Source organism: Nelusetta ayraudi, unplaced genomic scaffold (assembly GCF_046127955.1).
Source record: "Nelusetta ayraudi isolate G7.1 ecotype Tasmania unplaced genomic scaffold, CSIRO-AGI_Nayr_v1 ptg000024l, whole genome shotgun sequence".
Taxonomy (NCBI): Eukaryota; Metazoa; Chordata; class Actinopteri; order Tetraodontiformes; family Monacanthidae; genus Nelusetta; species Nelusetta ayraudi.
Genome location: NW_027466074.1, coordinates 2877941 through 2898288, shown reverse-complemented (window position 1 = coordinate 2898288; position 20348 = coordinate 2877941). Strand labels below are relative to the sequence as shown.

At 46.2% G+C, this 20348-nt stretch overlaps 1 protein-coding gene across 1 annotated transcript in view; it reads left to right on the top strand.

The window, feature by feature from the left end:
• The window catches only part of LOC142889836 (ribonuclease inhibitor-like), a 140351-nt gene that overhangs the window by 11831 nt on the left and 108172 nt on the right, over positions 1-20348 (top strand). The window contains exon 2 of the mRNA XM_076028493.1: positions 6452-6672. Coding sequence (XP_075884608.1) covers positions 6452-6672 — 221 coding nt within the window. The remainder of the gene's footprint in view (positions 1-6451; positions 6673-20348) is intronic.

Here is a 20348-nt window from a genome sequence, read left to right as displayed (position 1 = left end):
CAAAATGGGGGTTATTGTAGGAGAGTTGCAGTCAACTGAGATTTGGAAAGAGTTTGGATTACTAGATTTTGGATAGTGTTTATAGTTTGGAGTGTTTGAGACTAGATAGCGTTTAGTTTGGAGATAGTTTTGAGAGCTTAGGGAGAGAGTGAGGAGAGGAGAGGTGATAGGATGGAGCCCCCTGTCCTGTACATCAATGTCCATGTTACACAAGCATCTATGCCAGGGGTGCCCATTACGTCCATCACGATCTACTGGTCAATTGCGAAGGGAGTTTGGGTCGATCGCATGGAGAGAGAGAGGGAGAGAGAGAGTGAGTGTGAGAGAGAGAGAGAGAGAGAGATCCGCGTCAATTACAGCAGGTAGAATCGTTCAGGCAGGATTAGAAAACACGGTGGATCTGGTTGATTTTGGTCATAATGTACGATGTGCTGGATTTTGTTCTTAAATGTGCTGTGCTTTACATTCATTCATTCATTCATTCATTTTCCATACCCGCTTAGTCCCGAACTCAGGGTCACGGGAGTCTGCTGGAGCCTCTCCCAGCTGTCTTGGGGCGAAGGCAGGGGACACCCTGGACAAGGGTGTCCAGGGTAAATGTGACATATCGGCTTCAGCACTATTCAGATCAAATAAAGACCAGACAGGGACAGGAAAAAGAGTTTCGCTGTTGTTTTACATGCAAAACTACCGGGGTTGTCGCGTGAGCTTGCAATCCTGGCGTAAACTGATGGAGACGCCTCGCTCGGAAAATGCGCTTCAAAATGCGCACGCACTGCAGACACGCCGAAGATCCTGGGAGATGCTGCTGGCAAAACGTCTGCATCACACACACACACACACACACACACACACACACACACACACACACACACACACACACACACACACACACACACCAATTATCCCTAACCTATGCGCTGGAAAACACAAAACTATACAGCAAAACATCTTAACGTAAACACACTTTTATTGATAAAATCAAACATAGGCAGATATAACCTAAACAATTTTAAACCATGAATTTTCTGTGCAATGATGAGCATAAATGCACATGGGAACATGTTGACCCATTTAATCCTCTTTCTTTCTTTATCATTGGACTACAAATATATTTCTGAATGAATATGTTTTCCTGTTTTATCGGAAGTGGATCTTTTTGACTTGCTCATTTTAAAAGTAGCTTGCATGTTGAAAAAGTGTGAGCACCCCTGATCTATGCCCTTTTCCAAGTCCCACAATCACTTTCACTGTCATCTGCCTGATTACATCCATGCCATTTTCAGAAAAAAATTGCACAAACAGAATACATTCAAAAAATGTATCATACACATAGTTATCAAGTCAAGTTATTTATTTATTGTCATTGTTGAACAAAGTTAACAACAAAATTTGTTTGGAGCATCCCCATAACCACTGCCATCAGTACCGATAAAATAATCATAAATAAGTGAGAAAAAAAATATATATATATATAATTTATGTACAGAAATTATTTGGTCATTCATTTTTTGCAATTCATAGTCATTCCCAACAGACAGAACAGACACAAAAATTCAATGCATCACAAGTGGTTCAGACACAGCTTGCCTGTGATTGTACATTTGGCCAGTAGGTGGTTTCGTGTGCACATGAAGCTTCGAGAAATGAACCGTTTCTCGAACCAGTTGGCTCAAGTGGTTCAATGCCTCATGAGGCTTCACCTCACCATCACTGCAGTCACTGCATCCTGAATCAGTCACACTCAAAGTCGCACACCACCTCTGCTTTGTTCTGGACTGTGGAATGGGCAATATTAATTTAATCTAATTAAATTCTGTTTTATTACTTTATGTCTATTTTAATGCTCTTTATTGGTGCTGAATGGAAGTGTGGTTGTTGTTTTATGAGCTAATGGATAGACAAGTGGCCTATAACATAAGACGCTTAAATGAAGTGAATAGGATATGTCCACAATGTCAAGAAAGGAAGCAGGGTGTCTTTAAAATCGATAACATTTGAATAAGTATTAAAAGTTGAGTTGATGTTATACTTGTATTGACATTATGAGTAATTTATACAACTTTTCCCAGGAACTTTTCCCAATGATGAGGTTGAGGGCCCATCATCTGCAATTCAGCATTCTGCAGGTAGTCAACACCAAAACAAGCGTATTCAGCTGTCATCATCCTGTTTGTAAATAATACATATAAACTGTGTACTTGTAATATAAGTCAAACTTTGGTAACTTGAATATAATTCTCACAAAGGGATTTTTCATGTGTATGCACTTTGTACCTGTTATGAATTTTAAAAAAAAAACATTCATAACTAAACTCAGTTGTTGGTTTCCATCTCTATAAGTTAACAAAGATACATAGATACCTATGAAACACTTGTTTATCTTGCTGAAACTAATACTAGGTTACTAGTACGAGATACACCAGTATACTCTCCCGGAGCACAGATCAACCCACTCAAACAAACAAAAAGCATTTTACTCAGTCAGATAAGATTACTAAATGCTGGATGATACACTGTTTTGTGCATTATTTGGGTAAATAAAATAGTTCTATTATTCATACCTCCGCCTACCATTTATTATTACCTAAGGCATAGGGCATTTAAAAAAACAAAACAAATGTCATTCCGGTGTGCCACCCTTCCACAGTCTGTGACCCGAGCTTGCCCCCCCAAGAAAAAAATTCTAGGACCGCCCCTGTTTCCAACACTGTGGATGCTCGGTTGTTTATTGCAGCAGACAGATAAACAATTAAACGGCTAAAGCCATCTATTCCACCGTGAATGACAAATCTCCAGCTTTTGGTAAAAAAGGGAGAGAAGATGGAAAGAGAAATCTAAAATATATAAGGCATCAGATAGCTAATTGAAAAAGGTTCATGCACAGCTTATTTGACACAAAAAAGGTATGGTACAAAGATGAAAAGATTTGGAGTGGGTAGAAAATCTCAATGTTTCATTTGTTCAAGTATTTAAAAACAGTTTTGAAAAATACCGTATTAATTTGTGGTTTCCATCTATGTGCCACATTGCATTTGGTGCAGGAACAGAATACTGCCTCCGTCTTAGTGTGAGATTGGCCAAGGCTCGCACTTCAGTCCCAATTGGGTCCACTCTTCTTAAGGAATCACGTACTCTTTGAACTACAACAACAGCAAAAAAAAAAAGAAAGACAAACTACATAAAATATTAAAGGCACAAATCCGTGTTAACACAGATAATGCTGACAAAAGGTATGATTTCATTTATTAAATACCCCCCCTTTCTTTTTTTAAATATACCGCCATTCTTTTTTTAATCATCCATGTAAGCACTTTTAGCTACATTTTGTACGGAAAGCGTTATACAAATAAAGCTAATTATATTTGTTTGTTTTGGTTAAACTGCTGCACAATACAGATTACTGAATACATTCATGTGGGGATCAACTTCATATCAAACTTACTTTGCACTCGTAATCCCCTGGCATGAAGGAATGCTCTCATCATTCTGTACCCTGTGTTTGGGTGACTGAGTTGGATTTCTGCAATGACGGCATCCAGCGCTTCATCACAAAGCGCTGAATACATGTCCGACATTCTAAACAAACAAAGAATAATTCCTGAAATTTTACTTGGCAAGAGCCAAAACATATATGATTAAAAGCGTCCATTTTCACTGCAACCATTTTGACGTGTATTTGTTGTATCATTAGTGTTATTAGGTACAAGTGTTGCTGCGTTCATTGCAAGGTTAACGTTGTTTGCGTCAATAGATATGGAAAACAACTACACTTAAGTTTAAAAGAAATGTGCACGTTTTGTAAATGGCAATTTCTTAATATTATTATTATTATTATTATTATTATTATTATTATTATTATTATTATTATTATTATTATTATTATTATTAGTGTTCTGTTAAGGTGAAACAACAAAGAAGCCTTTAAGTCTAAATTGTTTAATAAATAGGTTAAGAGCAGTTGGTGTAAGTATGAAAGTCATTTCATTTATTTGTTGCGTTAAGAGAAGCATTTATAGAGCGTCGTTGCCACCTACTGGCATCTTTCGGTAGTATTTCTGTTGTAATTTTGAAGCGAACTTTATACCGGAAGTAAGACACGGGAAACACACTGCCAGCGTTTTCTGATACGCACCCGTTCCTGTAAACCAGTGTTTGTGTGCCGCGAGATATTGTCAGGTGTGCCGTGGGAAATTATCCCATTTGTGTGCCTGTGCAGTCTAGCGCCTGGCAGAGTAATCATGTAGTACTCTTCCATACCAGTAGGTGGCAGCACAGGTGTGTGGATTGTGGATAGCGGGACGACGGTTGAAAGTGATGGATAAGTTTTTGAAGAGGAAAAATGCTGACTCTGAACTGGACCCTGGACAAAATCCGGACCCAGATGAAGGCCCTAGTATGAGTGGAGGCAAAGACGGTGACGTCGAGCAAAGTTTCTGGCGTGAGGCAATACAATGAAAGCTATCTTTCATTTGGATTTACTTCTACCGGAGATGCAACGGCACCGACTCCGTTGTGCTTGGTATGTGGTGAAAAGCTCTCCAACAGTGCTATGGTCCCAAGTAAGCTTAAACGCCATCTCCAAACGAAACAGCCCTCAGTTCAAAAGAAAAATGTGGAGTATTTTGTTCGCCTGCGTGAACACACGGAGAAACAGGCAACATTCATGAGAAAAACCGCAAAAGTAAACGAGAGAGCCCTTAAAGCTAGCTACCACGTCGCTGAACTAGGGTTGCCACCTACCAGAGTTACAAATCCGGGACCTCTGGGGGGGGGGGTCTCAAGTCTGTCGACTGGGGGGGGTCACCGAAATATACAGGACACAAAGTGAAGTGCGTCCTGTATCAGTTCATTACGGGACAGGTTTTTTAGTTGCCAAGTACGGGACAATCGCGTATTTTACGGGAGTAGACCACAGGCAGAAATCAAATGAGGTTTTGTCATTTTCCCTTAAAAACGGGACAAATTGTGTCCCGGGAGAGATTTTATTTTTCCCGGGACAGGTGGTGAAAAAAGAGAACAATTCTGGGAAAAACGGGACGGGTGGCAACACTACGCTGAACTTGTGGCTAAATCAAAAAAGTCCCACACTGTGGCAGAGCAATTAATACTTCCCGCCTGCAAAGCCATTGTAAATGAGACGCTCGGACCCGAAGCGGCTAAAGAAATAGCCAAAGTCCCTCTCTCAGATAACACAATCTCCAGACGTATTAATGAGATGTCTGCAGACATCGAAAGTGTGGTTTTGGACAAGATCCCTATCAGTAAGAAATTTGCCTTGCAACTTGATGAGTCTACTGATATAAGTGTTGTTGCAGATTCTGAAGTCGACATTTCACTTTGATTTTCAGAGTGATGACACCCTGGAAAAACTCTCCATCATTATAAACTCTCCATCATTTATTCTCTATTCAGGTTGGAGTATTGCAGGTTGTCAAAGCTCAGCTGTGATTGGCTGCTCTCAGCTCCGAAGTCCAACCCCTCCCACCTCAGACACCTGAACCTGAGTGAGAACCTGCTGCAGGATTCATCAGTGAAGGAGCTGAGTGTTTTTCTGCAGAGTCCAGACTGTAAACTGGAGACTCTGAGGTCAGTTCACCCTCTTCACTCGACAACTTCTATCACTCTTGTTATTGTTGTCATGAAATTCAATTTGCAGACACTGGTTTGTGTTTGAAATGAGTGAAACTGGGTTTGAAGCAGGGGTGCCCATTAGGTCGAGGGGGGGGGGGGGGGGGGGTAGAGAGACGAACCGCTCTCTCAGTCATTAGAAAACACGGTGGTTGTGGTTGATCTTGGTCATAATGTACGATGTGCTGGAGTTTGTTTCTATATGTGCTTTGTTTTACAGTCAAAGGTAAATGTGATGAATCGGCTTCTGCACTGCTCAGATCAAATAAAGGAGATATAAAGCAGGTTTCATTTTAAATCTGCAACTATAATGAACAAAATCAAGGTATACTTCAGATACCTGCATTCTGTTTGAGAGCAGACAGGGACAGCAAAAAGAGTTTGGCTGTTGTTTTCTTTAACTACACGCCAAACTACCGGGGTTGTTGCGTGAGCTTGCAATCCTGGCGTAAACTGACGGAGACGCCTCGCTCGCAAAATACGCTTCAAAGTCACGCACAGCAGAAGCACCGGAGATCCTGGGAGATGCTGCTAGCAAAACATCTGCGTTCCACACACACACACACACACACACACACACACACACACACACACACACACACATCGATACATCGATTGTATAGTAGGTAGATCTTTTTGACTTGGTCATTTTAAAAGTAGCTTGCATGTTGAAAAAGTGTGAGCACCCCTGGTTTAAAGGTGCAGTGTGTAAAATCCTGCCATCTGGTGGTCAGATTTCAGATTGCAGCGCTCATTCACTCACCCTCTCTCCTTTGTTGAGTATCAGATTCTAAAGTCGACTTTTGACTTTGATTCTCAGAGTGAAGACACCCTGGAAAAACTCTCCATCATTTCTTCTTTATTCAGGTTGTGGAGGTGCAGGTTGTCAAAGCTCAGCTGTGATTGGCTGCTCTCAGCTCTGAAGTCCAACCCCTCCCAACTCAGACACCTGGAGCTGAGTTGGAACTGCCTTCTGGATTCAACAGTGAAGGTGCTGAGTGGTTTTCTGCAGAGTCCAGACTGTAAACTGGAGACTCTGAGGTCAGTTCACCCTCTTCACTCTCCAACTTCTATCACTCTTGTTATTGTTGTCATGATTTTCACTTGACTGCTGTTGGAAATTCAATTTGCAGTCACTGGTTTGTGTTTGAAATGAATGAAACTGGGTTTAAAGGTACAGTGTGTAAAATCCTCCCATCTAGTGGTCAGCTTTCAGATTGCAGATCCTGAAGTGGACATTTCACTTTGATTTTCAGAGTGATGACACCCTGGAAAAACTCTCCATCATTATAAACTCTTCATCATTTATTCTCTATTCAGGTTGTGGTGCTGCAGTTTGTCAGGGCTCAGCTGTGATTGGCTGCTCTCAGCTCTGAAGTCCAACTCCTCCCACCTCAGACACCTGGACCTGGATGGGAACCAGCTGAAGGATTCAAGAGTGAAGCCACTAATGGATCTTGTCCACAGCAGAGACTATCAACTGGAGAGTGTGAGGTCAGTACTGGTTTGGAACCATTGGATGATGGTTCCAGCACCAAAGCCAGTTGATCCCACAGCAGAGGTCCAGTGTTCCCAGTCACAGTGTGAGAGGAGGATGGTGACGTCCAGCTGCTCCTCATTCATCCAACATCTGCTGCCAAACTGCTTCTTCTCTCAGTTCACCACCCAATTATTGATCAGTTCATCTTCATCAGGCCTCAGTATCAGTCCAACACTCCATGGTCACATGACCTTCACATGTTCCACACTAGACATGTGACTGAGAGTCTGTATATATATACATATATATATATATATATATATATATATATATATATATATATATATATATATATATATATATATATATATATATATATATATATATACACACATATATATATATATATATATATATATATATATGTATATATATATATATATATATATATATATATATATATACATATATATATATATATATATATATATATATATTATTTTTTTTCTCACTTATTTATGATTATTTTTATGGGTACTGATGCCAGTGGTTATGGGGATGCTCCAAACAAATTTTGTTGTTAACTTTGTTCAACAATGACAATAAATAAATAACTTGACTTGATAACTATGTGTATGATACATTTTTTGAATGTATTCTGTTTGTGCAATTTTTTTCTGAAAATGGCATGGGTGTAATCAGGCAGATGACAGTGAAAGTGATTGTGGGACTTGGAAAAGGGCATAGATCAGGGGTGCTCACACTTTTTCAACATGCAAGCTACTTTTAAAATGAGCAAGTCAAAAAGATCCACCTCCTATAAAACAGGAAAAGTCATTCAGAAATATATTTGTAGTCCAATGATAAAGAAAGAGGATTAAATGGGTCAACATGTTCCCATGTGCATTTATGCTCATCATTGCACAGAAAACTCATGGTTTAAAATTGTTTAGGTTATACCTGCCTATGTTTGATTTTATCAATAAAAGTGTGTTTACGTTAAGATGTTTTGCTGTATAGTTTTGTGTTTTCCAGCGCATAGGTTAGGGATAATTGGTGTGTGTGTGTGTGACGTTTTGCTAGCAGCATCTCCCAGGATCTCCGGCGTGTCTGCAGTGCGTGCGCACTTTGAAGCGTATTTTGCGAGCGAGGCGTCTCCATCAGTTTACGCCAGGATTGCAAACTCACGCGACAACCCCGTTAGTTTTGCGTGTAAAACAACAGCGAAACTCTTTTTCCTGTCCCTGTCTGGTCTTTATTTGATCTGAATAGTGCCGAAGCCGATACGTCACATTTACGTTTCACTGTAAAGCACAGCACATGTAAGAACAAAATCCAGCACATCGTACATTATGACCAAAATCAACCAGATCCACCGTGTTTTCTAATCCTGCCTGAACGATTCTACCTGCTGTAATTGACGCGGATCTCTCTCTCTCTCTCACACACACTCACTCTCTCTCTCTCTCTCCATGCGATAGACCCAAACTCCCTTCGCAATTGACCAGTAGATCGCGATGGACGTAATGGGCACCCCTGGCATAGATGCTTGTGTAACATGGACATTGATGTACAGGACAGGGGGCTCCATCCTATCACCTCTCCTCTCCTCACTCTCTCCCTAAGCTCTCAAAACTATCTCCAAACTAAACGCTATCTAGTCTCAAACACTCCAAACTATAAACGCTATCCAAAATCTAGTAATCCAAACTCTCTCCAAATCTCAGTTGACTGCAACTCTCCTACAATAACCCCCATTTTGAATGGAGCCTGAGGGGTCTATATAAACCGTTAAAATATGAATTGCAGATATATATATATATATATATATATGTATATATATATATATATATATATATATATATATATATATATATATATATATATATATATATATATATATATATATATATATATATATATATATATATGGGTCCACTTTTCTGCTGCAGCTGGCCATTTTCCTTTTACACCGTCCGTCAAGAGAGCACTTCCATTAGGAAATAGTCAACATGAAATTTCGTCTTCTACTGACACCTGCTGGTCAAATTGAATAGTTGCAAATATTGTGAAGAAGTTGTCATCTTATTCTAATCCTAAACAATATGGCCATTCGAAGTGAAGTATTAAGACAATTAATCAGGTTTGTACTGCTTGATTAAACACATTCATCCCGTTCCAGTGCACTAAAACCCACTTCCCTTCAGGACCGTGTCAGCGAAGCCAAAACTTCCTTGAGTGACACTGTTTCCCAGCATGCAATGCGAGCTAGCGATTCACAATACTATTTCATCACAAACATGGATGTAAAAAATAAAAAGGGACGAAAAATGAAACTTCAGGAACACCAACCAATACATTGCAATACAAGCAGAACTGGGTCAAAGTTTTATATTACGTACACCATAATACAGCCTTCTGGTGGACAAGCCATACTATTTAATCCGTGTCCTCCTATGGTACTTCCGTGGGAGGAAGCTCATCGTAGAGGTCACGTGCTGTGTGCTCGTCACTCCACCAATCACGGTTGAGTGAGTTAGTGAACGGAAAAGTCAACATGAAAAGTCGTAACAGGAGAAGCTTGCTGCCGGAAATAGTGCACTACAAGTGGATGTGACCCTCACTGAACCCAATTCAGACGACTCTCCCTCCACTTTTTTTGTTTTGTATGAGCATTAAAAAAAACAACATAATAATAATATGGATTTTGACCATGTATGTTTTGGAGTTCATTGAAAGAGGTTAATAAAAAAAAGGGGTGGGCTGCCATTTTCTTTGTCCCCTCTTTTCTCCTGTTTAATAAGTATGTAGGGAGGTTAGCCTTTCTGTATTTGGCTTCTCTTTCTTTCTTTAGTTAGTTCTTAAGGCGAGCTAGTTGGAGTTTGGTTTATTATTTTGGCCTGGGCCCACCCTGAAGCCTTTGCTGCCCACCGGTTAAGTTGTTTTGTTTATTTCATTTACTGATTCATAAATGTTTTTGTTGAAAACCGCCAACTGCCGTGAGAAATTAATGAGCCTTGGGAGTGGGGGAAGGTGTCCCACATGTTGCATCTCGGTCCCCCTAGACGGGACGTAACACAGTTTTCACCGTGACAGCAGGTTGAGCTCCTACCGTTTTACAAGTGACGTTGTCACGTTAGCCTGTCCCATCCCTGCTAAATTCTTTAAAGAACTACTGTTAGTAAACTTTTAAATTATAATACACTCTACACTAATTGTAATTTCCTGCCCGTGGTTCTATATTGCAACAGTTGACGGCTCATATCAGCAGATAAGCAGCAACAATCTGGCTATTGCGGGTGATTCATAAATATGTCATTTCTTATTAATTAGCCCATAAGTGTTGTACACCAGTGTGACACCAAATACTTGTTGCTGACAGCAGTGAAGAAATGACACTCTAGTGGTTCTGCACATTAGTATAAATAGAGTGATTCTCTATCATTACATGACAGGACGGCGGCACTCTGACAGATTCCATGAACCTGGACACTGATGATCCAGACTGCGGTCCAGATGACACAACAGGCCACAGCGGAAACGGGTCAGAACATGGACTGGCTGCTGAAAGGATCCAGGTAGGTGGCGCTGTCATCCCAAGTTGTGTGGTGTGGAGGATCAGGGCCAAAGTTCCAGATGCTCACAGATGTGACTCTGGATTCAGGAGGAGTGTTTGAAGGCTGGACTCCCAACAGTGATTGGCTGCTGAGGACCTCTCAATCACAATCAGGTTTTTTAGTGGCTGTGAGATTGAAAGTGAGATTGCATTGTCCAGGTAGGAGGACAGCAGTCAGCCATGTTTCACCTCCAGTCAACACGCAGTGGTTCACATGAAGGTCCAAGAGGCCTACAGACCTACACTGAGTCTGGAAGTGGCAGTACAGTTGGATCATTGTCTTTGTTGTGTTGTTTGGTCATTGTGATCCAATGTAATGTGAGAGAAGGACGAGTGCAGTTATATTGGAGTGAGTTATTTAGAGTGTAATAGAAGTTATAATGCAGAGTCTGTTTTTATGAAATGAAATCACCTGGCATCCATCCATCCATCCATCCATCCATCCATCCATCTTCTACTGCCGTATCTGGAGTCAGGTCTCGGGGGCAGCAGCCTCAGCAGAGACCCCCAGACTTCCCTGGACCCAGTCACCTCCTCCAGCTCCTCCAGTGGGACCCCAAGGCTTCCCAGTCCAGCCCAGAGACCTGGTCCCTCCAGCAGGGTCTCCTCCTGGTGGGACATGCCTGGAACACCTCCCCAGGGAGGCGTCCCAAACAAGACCCCGAGATGCTGGAACTCCTCCCCCTGAGGCAGGGCCTCCCCACCGACCCAGAGAGGGCAAACCACCTCATATCCAGCATTGATTTATCTGTTGGTGATTAATTATAATGTATGATTTATTTTATTTAAATTATATTTGAACTGAATTGGATTTGTTTGTAAAAGTGAGATTTATTTTCATTGATTCATGTGGTTTATATTGAGACCTAGTGGAGAAGTGGGTATGGCCTACAGAAGGTTTGAGTACACAAGTTATTCAGATATGGAGAATCCCCATGGTAGGACTTCAGGAGATATATAATCAAAGTGTTAAAGCAGCAGAAATGAAACGTCAGTTGAGGTCAAGGTCACACAGGTTGTGATGGCTTTTATTGTGAGAATATTGAATCATTGAAATATAATGTTTGAGCTTGTAACAAAGTTAGGATGATATAACATAATCACATAAAATAAATGATCTGGTTTCCTTCTGATTCATTGACGTCCTTCTGAAATCTCCACACAAACATCTGGCAAGCATCAAAACCATGAATTATTTTGAGGGAAACTTCTTTTGTCTTACTTATGATTCAATAATGATTTGAGTTCCCATCACAGGTGTTGTGAATCACTTTATCTTTTCCACATGATTTCCTTATTTAAGATCATGAAGCAGAAATAAAGTCTCTTGAAAAGTATTTTTCACCTCCAAAATGAAGATGTTATAGAAGTCTGAAGTGAGAGCAGAGCAGTGTGTTGTTGATGTGTGGAACCTTCATGCTGAGATGTTCCAGCCGTGGATGATGAGAGCAGAAGCAGTGGTTGTGTTGCTGCTGCCTTCACTGAGCAGCTGCTCCAAGTCCTGCTTCTTCTACTGAGGATTCAGCTCCACCAGTGGCTTCTGGGACGTCTCTCCCAGTAACCACAGCAGCTTGTAGGGAGAAGCAGTCCGCCAGCCACCAGGCTGCACTGGGGTCAAAGGTCGTGACACGCCCACACAGTGTTGGTGCGTGCAGCTTGCTGTTTGGCTCCACTGGTTGTAGTTCTGTCAGCCACCAGTAGATGGAGCGCTCCTCTTCACTCTCCTCATCCTCACCACCACCTGCAAAGATAAGAAGAGACAGCAGGAGTCAGGACTCACGGTCCTTAAACGCATCATCACAGAGACGTTGACTGTTGATGGAGATGATGGAGTGACTGGTGAGAAGAAGCAGACTCTCAGTCACATGTCAAGTGTGGAACATCAGAAGGTCATGTGACCATGGAGTGTTGGACTGATACTGAGGCCTGATGAAGATGAATTGATCAATAATTGGGTGGTGAACTGAGAGAAGAAGCAGTTTGGCAGCAGATGTTGGATGAATGAGGAGCAGCTGGACGTCACCATCCTCCTCTCACACTGTGACTGGGAACACTGGACCTCTGCTGTGAGATCAACTGGCTTTGGTGCTGGAACCATCATCCACTGGTTCCAAACCAGTACTAACCTCACACTCTCCAGTTGATGGTCACTGCTGTAGACAAGATCCATCAGTGGCTCCTTCACTGATGACTCCTTCAGGGGGTTCATATTCAGGTCCAGCTCTCTGAGGTGGGAGGGGTTGGACTTCAGAGCTGAGAGCAGCCAATCACAGCTGAGCTCTGACAAATTGCAGCCCCACAACCTGAACAGAGAATAAATGATGGAGTTTATAATGATAGAGAGTTTTTCCTGGGTGTCATCACTCTTAAAATCAAAGTGAAATGTCCACTTCAGCATCTGCAATCTGCAATCTGACCACTAGATGGGAGGATTTTACCCACTGTACCTTCAAGCACAGTTTCATTCATTACTATCACAAACCAGTGTCTGCAAATTGAATTTCCAACAGCAGTGAAGTGAAAATCCTGACGACAACAACAAGAGTGATAGAAGTTGTAGAGTGAAGAGGGTGAACTGACCTCAGAGTCTCCAGTTTACAGTCTGGACTCTGCAGAAAACCACTCAGCTCCTTAACTGATGAATCCTGAAGATAGTTCTCAGCCAGGTCCAGCTCTCTGAGGTGGGAGGGGTTGGACTTCAGAGCTGAGAGCAGCCAACCACAGCTGATCTATGACAACCTGCACCTCTCCAACCTGAATACGGAATAAATGATGGAGAGTGTCATTCACAGTTGGGTGTGCGCGCGCACGCGCGCGTGTGTGTGTGTGTGTGTGCGCGTGCGTGAGTGCGTATGTGCGCGTACGTGTGTGTGTGTGTGTGTGTGTGTGTGTGTGTGTGTAATTTAAAACCAGTTTTACACATTTCTAATGGAATCAAAGTGAATTCCAACAAACTCAATTCAAAGTCATGACAACAATAACTGCAGCAGTTGTCGAGTGAAGAGGGTGAACTGACCTCAGAGTCTCCAGTTTACAGTCTGGACCCTGCAGAAAACCACTCAGCTCCTTCACTGTTGAATCCTGAAGGTGGTTCCAACTCAGGTCCAAGTGTCTGAGGTGGGGTGGGAGGGGTTGGACTTCAGAGCTGAGAGCAGCCAATCACAGCTGAGCTTTGACAAACTGCACCTCCACAACCTGAATAAAGAAGAAATGAAGGAGAGTTTATAATGATGGAGAGTTTTTCCAGGGTGTCATCACTCTGAGAATCAAAGTCAAAAGTCGACTTTAGAATCTGACACTCAACAAAGGAGAGAGGGTGAGTGAATGAGCGCTGAAATCTGACCACCAGATGGCAGGATTTTACACTCTGTACCTTTAAACCAGGGGTGCTCACACTTTTTCAACATGCGAGCTACTTTTAAAATGACCAAGTCAAAAAGATCTACCTACTATACAATCGGTGTGTGTGTGTGTGTGTGTGTGTGTGTGTGTGTGTGTGTGTGTGTGTGTGTGTGTAACGCACATGTTTTGCTAGCAGCATCTCCCAGGATCTCCGGTGCTGTCACAGTACTTTTCCATTCAGCATGCCAGCCACGCCCACCTCATCAGCCACTCCACTCACCTGTGCTCACAGCTGCTCTTCATCTGCAATCAGCTCAGTATATCTGCTCCTGCTCCACACCCATTCTTTGCCAGATTGTTCTTTGTCCTCATGCAAGACCTTCCAGCGTTTCTCTGCCTGATCACCCGTTGTCGACCGAGCCTGTCCCTGACCCGATCCAGCTTGGATTTCCCTGGTGTTCTGACCTGCCCGCTTCCGCTCTTGGTAATCCGCCTCCTGCCTTCTCGGTTCCGACCCCGTTTTTCCCTGACGTCCTGCCTCCCAGCAACCCGACCAGCCTTCAGTCCCCGACCTGCCTCGACCGCCAGCTCCCCGGCAACCCGACCAGCCTTCTGCCCCCGACCACGTCTACAGCCTCTGCGTCTCTGGTGTCTGTCTGCCTGTTCCCTGGCCCTTGTTGGTTCGGGCCTGCTACTGATCCAACACCTACCCCCTCATTGCAATTTCTACTACGCTGTTTGTGCTGCATTTGGGTTCACACCACCCCCCGTTTCAGTACAATCTGGCCAAAACATGGACCCAGCGCACACAGCGTCACCAGACTCACGCCTGGAGTGGATGGAGAGTGTTCTTCAGCGGCATGAGACTCTGCTTGCCTCTACTTCAGCGGAGGTGCGTCAGGCTGCTGCCACCCAGCAACAGGCAGCTACAAGCCAGGAGCAGGGGCTAGCTGTGTTAGCCGCACAGGTCCAGCTGCTATCAACTACCCTCTCACAGATGATTGCTCCAGCTGCTCCTACAGCAACCTCTGCCACACCTCCACCAGTTATTCCTGGGCCCGTTTCTGAACCACGTGTCGGGGCACCGGAACGCTACTCAGGGGATCCGGAATCCTGTAATCCTTTCCTCACAAACTGCTCCATCCTGTTTGCCCTGCAGCCTCACACCTTTGCTTCTGAGGCGGCCAAGGTGGCTTTTACTATTAACCACCTCACCGGAAGGGCTCGCCTGTGGGGAACTGCTGAATGGGAGCGCCAGACTCCAGCCTGCATCTCCTTCCAAGCCTTTTCTGCTGAACTTCGAAGGGTTTTTGGAGTGGCTTCCCAGGGTCCTGATTCTGCAGGAGGTCTTCTGAATCTTCACCAGGGGGGTCGGACTGTGGCAGACTACTCTATTGACTTTCGAACGCGGGCCCGCCATAGCAGTTGGAATGGTGCTGCCCAGTGTGATGCTTACCTCTTGGGCCTGGAGAGCTACATTAAGGATGAGCTGGTCTCTTATGAACTTCCCACAACACTGGATGAGCTCATTGAGCTAACAACGCGTTTGGATCGTCGTATCCAGGTCCGACAGGATGAGAGACAGCGAGAGTGGCGTAGCAGACGTCTTCCAGGCCAGCCTCAGCCCCCTTCAGCTCCCATGGCTGCATCACAGGGACATGATCCTGAGCCCATGCAGGTCGGTAGAACCAGCCTTCCACCGGTGGAACGCCAGCGTCGCCGCCAGGGGAACCTTTGCCTGTATTGTGGTCAAGCTGGTCACTTTGTTGCCCGTTGTCCAGCAAAAATCCCGGACTCACCAGTAGAGGGGGACGTACTGGGGAGTCAAACTACTGAACTGTTCCCTAGGAGGCGCCCCCTCTGCCAGGCTCGTCTTCTGCTGGCGAGGGGGTCACACACCCTGGCTACCTTCATAGACTCTGGGGCTGATGTCTCCCTCATTGATGATAATCTGGCAAGGCAGTTGGACATCGACCGGGTTCCACTTTCTCAGCCAGTTCCTGCCAGTGCCCTGGATGGTCATCTCTTGGGGACTGTCACCCATCAGACCATTCCAGTAGAGATGCTCATCTCTGGGAACCATCATGAGACTATTCGTTTTCATATCCTGAGTTCACCTCGTGTTCCTCTCATCCTTGGATATCCCTGGCTCCGTCGCCATAACCCACATGTTGATTGGACGACAGGGTCCATCCTGGGGTGGAGCTCTGCATGTCACAAAGTCTGCCTGAAGCAAGCCTCAGCCCCTGAAATCATGCCCAGAACTGTCTCTTCTCCTGACCTCACCGGGGTTCCACCTGAGTACCACGACTTTCAAGAGGTCTTCAGCAAGGCCAAGGCTACCTCCCTGCCTCCACCTCGTCCGTATGACTGCGCCATCGACCTTCTTCCTGGCACCAGCCCCCCTCGTGGCCGTCTTTACTCTCTATCTGCTCCTGAAAGAGAGGCTATGGAGACCTACATTAATGACTCCTTGGCTGCTGGAATCATCCGCCCGTCCTCTTCACCTGCTGGTGCAGGATTCTTCTTTGTGGTGAAGAAGGACACCACCTTGAGGCCATGCATAGACTATCGGGGCCTTAATGACATTACAGTGAAGAACCGGTATCCTCTCCCTCTCATCTCGTCAGCTTTCGAGCTCCTGGAAGGTGCCACGTTCTTCACCAAGCTGGATCTCCGTAACGCCTACCACCTGGTCCGTATCCGTGAAGGGGATGAATGGAAGACGGCCTTCAACACACCCACCGGGCATTATGAATACCTGGTCATGCCTTTTGGTTTAACCAATGCCCCGGCAGTATTCCAAGCCCTGGTCAATGATGTACTTCGTGACATGCTCAACAAACATGTATTTGTCTACCTGGACGATATCCTCATCTATTCTCGCACCAAGGAGGACCATATCCACCACGTCCAGGCGGTCCTGCAACGGCTTCTGGAGAACTCCCTCTTTGTAAAGGCAGAAAAATGTGAGTTTCATGTTTCTTCTGTAGCCTTCCTGGGGTACATCATTGGCCAGGGAAGCATCGAGATGGACCCGGCCAAAGTCTCTGCCGTCACCGCCTGGCCCATCCCCGAGTCCCGGAAGCAGTTGCAGAGGTTCCTGGGCTTCGCCAACTTCTACAGACGCTTCATCCGAGGGTACAGCACGGTGGCAGCCCCTCTCACCGCGCTCACCTCCTCAAAGGTGCCCTTTTGCTGGACTACTGCTGCTGACGCTGCTTTCCAAGCCCTCAAGACTCGCTTCACCTCTGCCCCCATCCTCCGCATGCCAGACCCTGACAGACAGTATGTGGTGGAGGTCGACGCCTCGGACGTCGGGGTGGGGGCGATCCTCTCCCAGCGGTCGGTTGACGATCAAAAGCTCCACCCCTGCGCCTTCTTCTCTCGGCGGCTCTCCCCAGCTGAGATGAACTATGACATTGGTAACAGAGAGTTACTGGCGGTCAAACTGGCGTTGGAGGAGTGGCGTCATTGGCTGGAGGGGACCAAGCAGCCTTTTCTTGTCTGGACCGACCACAAGAACTTAGAGTACATCCGTTCGGCCCGGAGGTTGAACTCAAGGCAGGCTCGGTGGTCCTTGTTCCTCACTCGATTCAACTTCACTCTCTCCTACCGCCCAGGGACCCGCAACGTGAAGCCGGATGCCCTGTCCCGCCTGTTCCAGAAGGGGGAGGATGACGCGGCAGCCCCGGGTTCAGATACCATCCTTCAACCTGCCCACATGCTCGCTGCTTTGACCTGGGGAGTGGAGGAGAGAGTTAAGGCTGCCCTGGAGAACCAACCTGGGCCCAGTGCCTGTCCCCCCGACCGGCTCTTTGTCCCCGCTGCGCTGCGCTCGGAGGTTCTCCAGTGGGCCCATAGCACACACCTCACCTGCCATCCTGGGGTCCAACGTACGAAGGAGTTTCTGCAACGGAGGTACTGGTGGGCATCCCTGGACCAGGACACACGGGAGTTTGTCAATGCTTGCCCTGTCTGTAGCCAGCATAAGACATCACACCAAGCTCCTGCTGGTCTCCTAAGACCCCTCCCAGTGCCTCACCGTCCTTGGTCCCACATCTCCTTGGACTTTGTTTCAGGCCTTCCACTCTCTCTGGGCCATACCACCATCCTGACCGTTGTGGACAGGTTCAGCAAAATGGCTCACTTTGTTCCCTTGACCAAGCTCCCCTCAGCTAAGGAGACTGCAGAACTAGTCCTTCAACACGTCTTTCGTCTCCATGGCCTTCCTGTCGATGTGGTGTCTGATCAAGGTCCTCAGTTCACATCTGTTTTTTGGAGGGAATTCTGCACACTCATCGGGGCTTCAGCCAGCCTGTCTTCCGGGTTTCACCCCCAGTCCAACGGCCAGACAGAGAAGAAGAACCAGCAGATGGAGGTAGCGCTTCGCTGCATAACCTCCAGCCATCCTTCGTCATGGTCGCAGCAGCTGTTATGGGTGGAATACGCCCATAACACCCTGATAAGCTCCTCCACCGGACTCTCTCCCTTCCAATGCGCTTATGGGTACCAGCCTCCTCTGTTTCCTGACCTAGAGAAAGATGTTTCCTGCCCCTCCGTCCAGGCCTTTGTACGTCACTGTCGCCGCACCTGGGCCCGGGCCCGTACCATTCTCCTGAGGTCTGTGAGCCGCTACACATCAACTGCCAATCGCCGACGCAGTAGGGCTCCCACCTATCAAGTCGGCCAAAGGGTTTGGTTGTCAACCCAGGATCTCCCTCTACGTGTCGAATCCAAGAAACTGGCGCCCAAGTTTATTGGGCCCTTTGAAGTCCAAAGGGTTGTCAACCCAGCAGCAGTCCGGCTCAAGCTACCGCGTTCCATGAAGGTCCATCCCACATTCCATGTGTCCAAGGTCAAGCCAGTCCGGGAGAGTCCCTTGGTCCCTGCCATTCCTCCTCCACCACCTCCTCGTTTGCTGGATGGGGACCCCATCTACACCGTGCAGCGTCTACTCCGTTCCCGGCGTCGTGGACGAGGTCTCCAATATTTGGTCGACTGGGAGGGGTACGGTCCAGAGGAGAGGCAGTGGGTTCCTGCCAGATTCATCCTTGATCCCCAACTCATTGCTGATTTCCATCGGCAACACCCGGACCAACCCACCAAGGTGTCTGTCTCCTCCAGGGACTCCCAACATGGTGTCCCCCCTGATCCTCTCCCCCCTGATCCTGTGCCCCCTTCTCCAGAGGTGGACGGCTCCCTTTCTGTCTCAGGGGATTCCTCTTCTGACGAGGGTTCCCTCCCCCAGGCCCCCTCCTCCCGCCCGGCTGGACATGTGACGTGGTCCAGCTCTGAAGAGTTGTAGGGGTTCTCCCTTGTGCCTGGCTAGCTGTTTTTGTTTTGTTGTTTTTTGGGACGTCAGGGGCCGTCCCTTGAGGGGGGGGTTCTGTCACAGTACTTTTCCATTCAGCATGCCAGCCACTCCCACCTCATCAGCCACTCCACTCACCTGTGCTCACAGCTGCTCTTCATCTGCAATCAGCTCAGTATATATGCTCCTGCTCCACACCCATTCTTTGCCAGATTGTTCTTTGTCCCCATGCAAGACCTTCCAGCGTTTCTCTGCCTGATCACCCGTTGTCGACCGAGCCTGTCCCTGACCCGATCCAGCTTGGATTTCCCTGGTGTTCTGACCTGCCCACTTCCGCTCTTGGTAATCCGCCTCCTGCCTTCTCGGTTCCGACCCCGTTTTTCCCTGACGTCCTGCCTCCCAGCAACCCGACCAGCCTTCAGTCCCCGACCTGCCTCGACCGCCAGCTCCCCGGCAACCCGACCAGTCCTTCTGCCCCCGACCACGTCTACAGCCTCTGCGTCTCTGGTGTCTGTCTGCCTGTTCCCTGGCCCTTGTTGGTTCGGGCCTGCTACTGATCCAACACCTACCCCCTCATTGCAATTTCTACTACGCTGTTTGTGCTGCATTTGGGTTCACACCACCCCCCGTTTCAGGTGCTTCTGCTGTGCGTGACTTTGAAGCGTATTTTCCGAGCGAGGCGTCAAAACAAAATTCAGCACATCGGACATTATGACCAAGGGCCAATTCCAATTCCTCCCTTAACTCCTCAATCTCAACCCTCGCCCTTAACCCTCAATCTTTGGCCCTCAATCTTGGCCCTCAAAAATAAGTGTAAGGGCTTAGAAATGGGACACCCCTTAAGTGCAGTTACGTCTTCAGACTGTGGGGGGCTGCCGTGCGCCAAAGCTAAGTCCAGTCTGTCAAGAAGACGACAACGACGAAGAAGAAGGAGAAGAAGAAAAAGACGATGAAAAAGAAGAAGT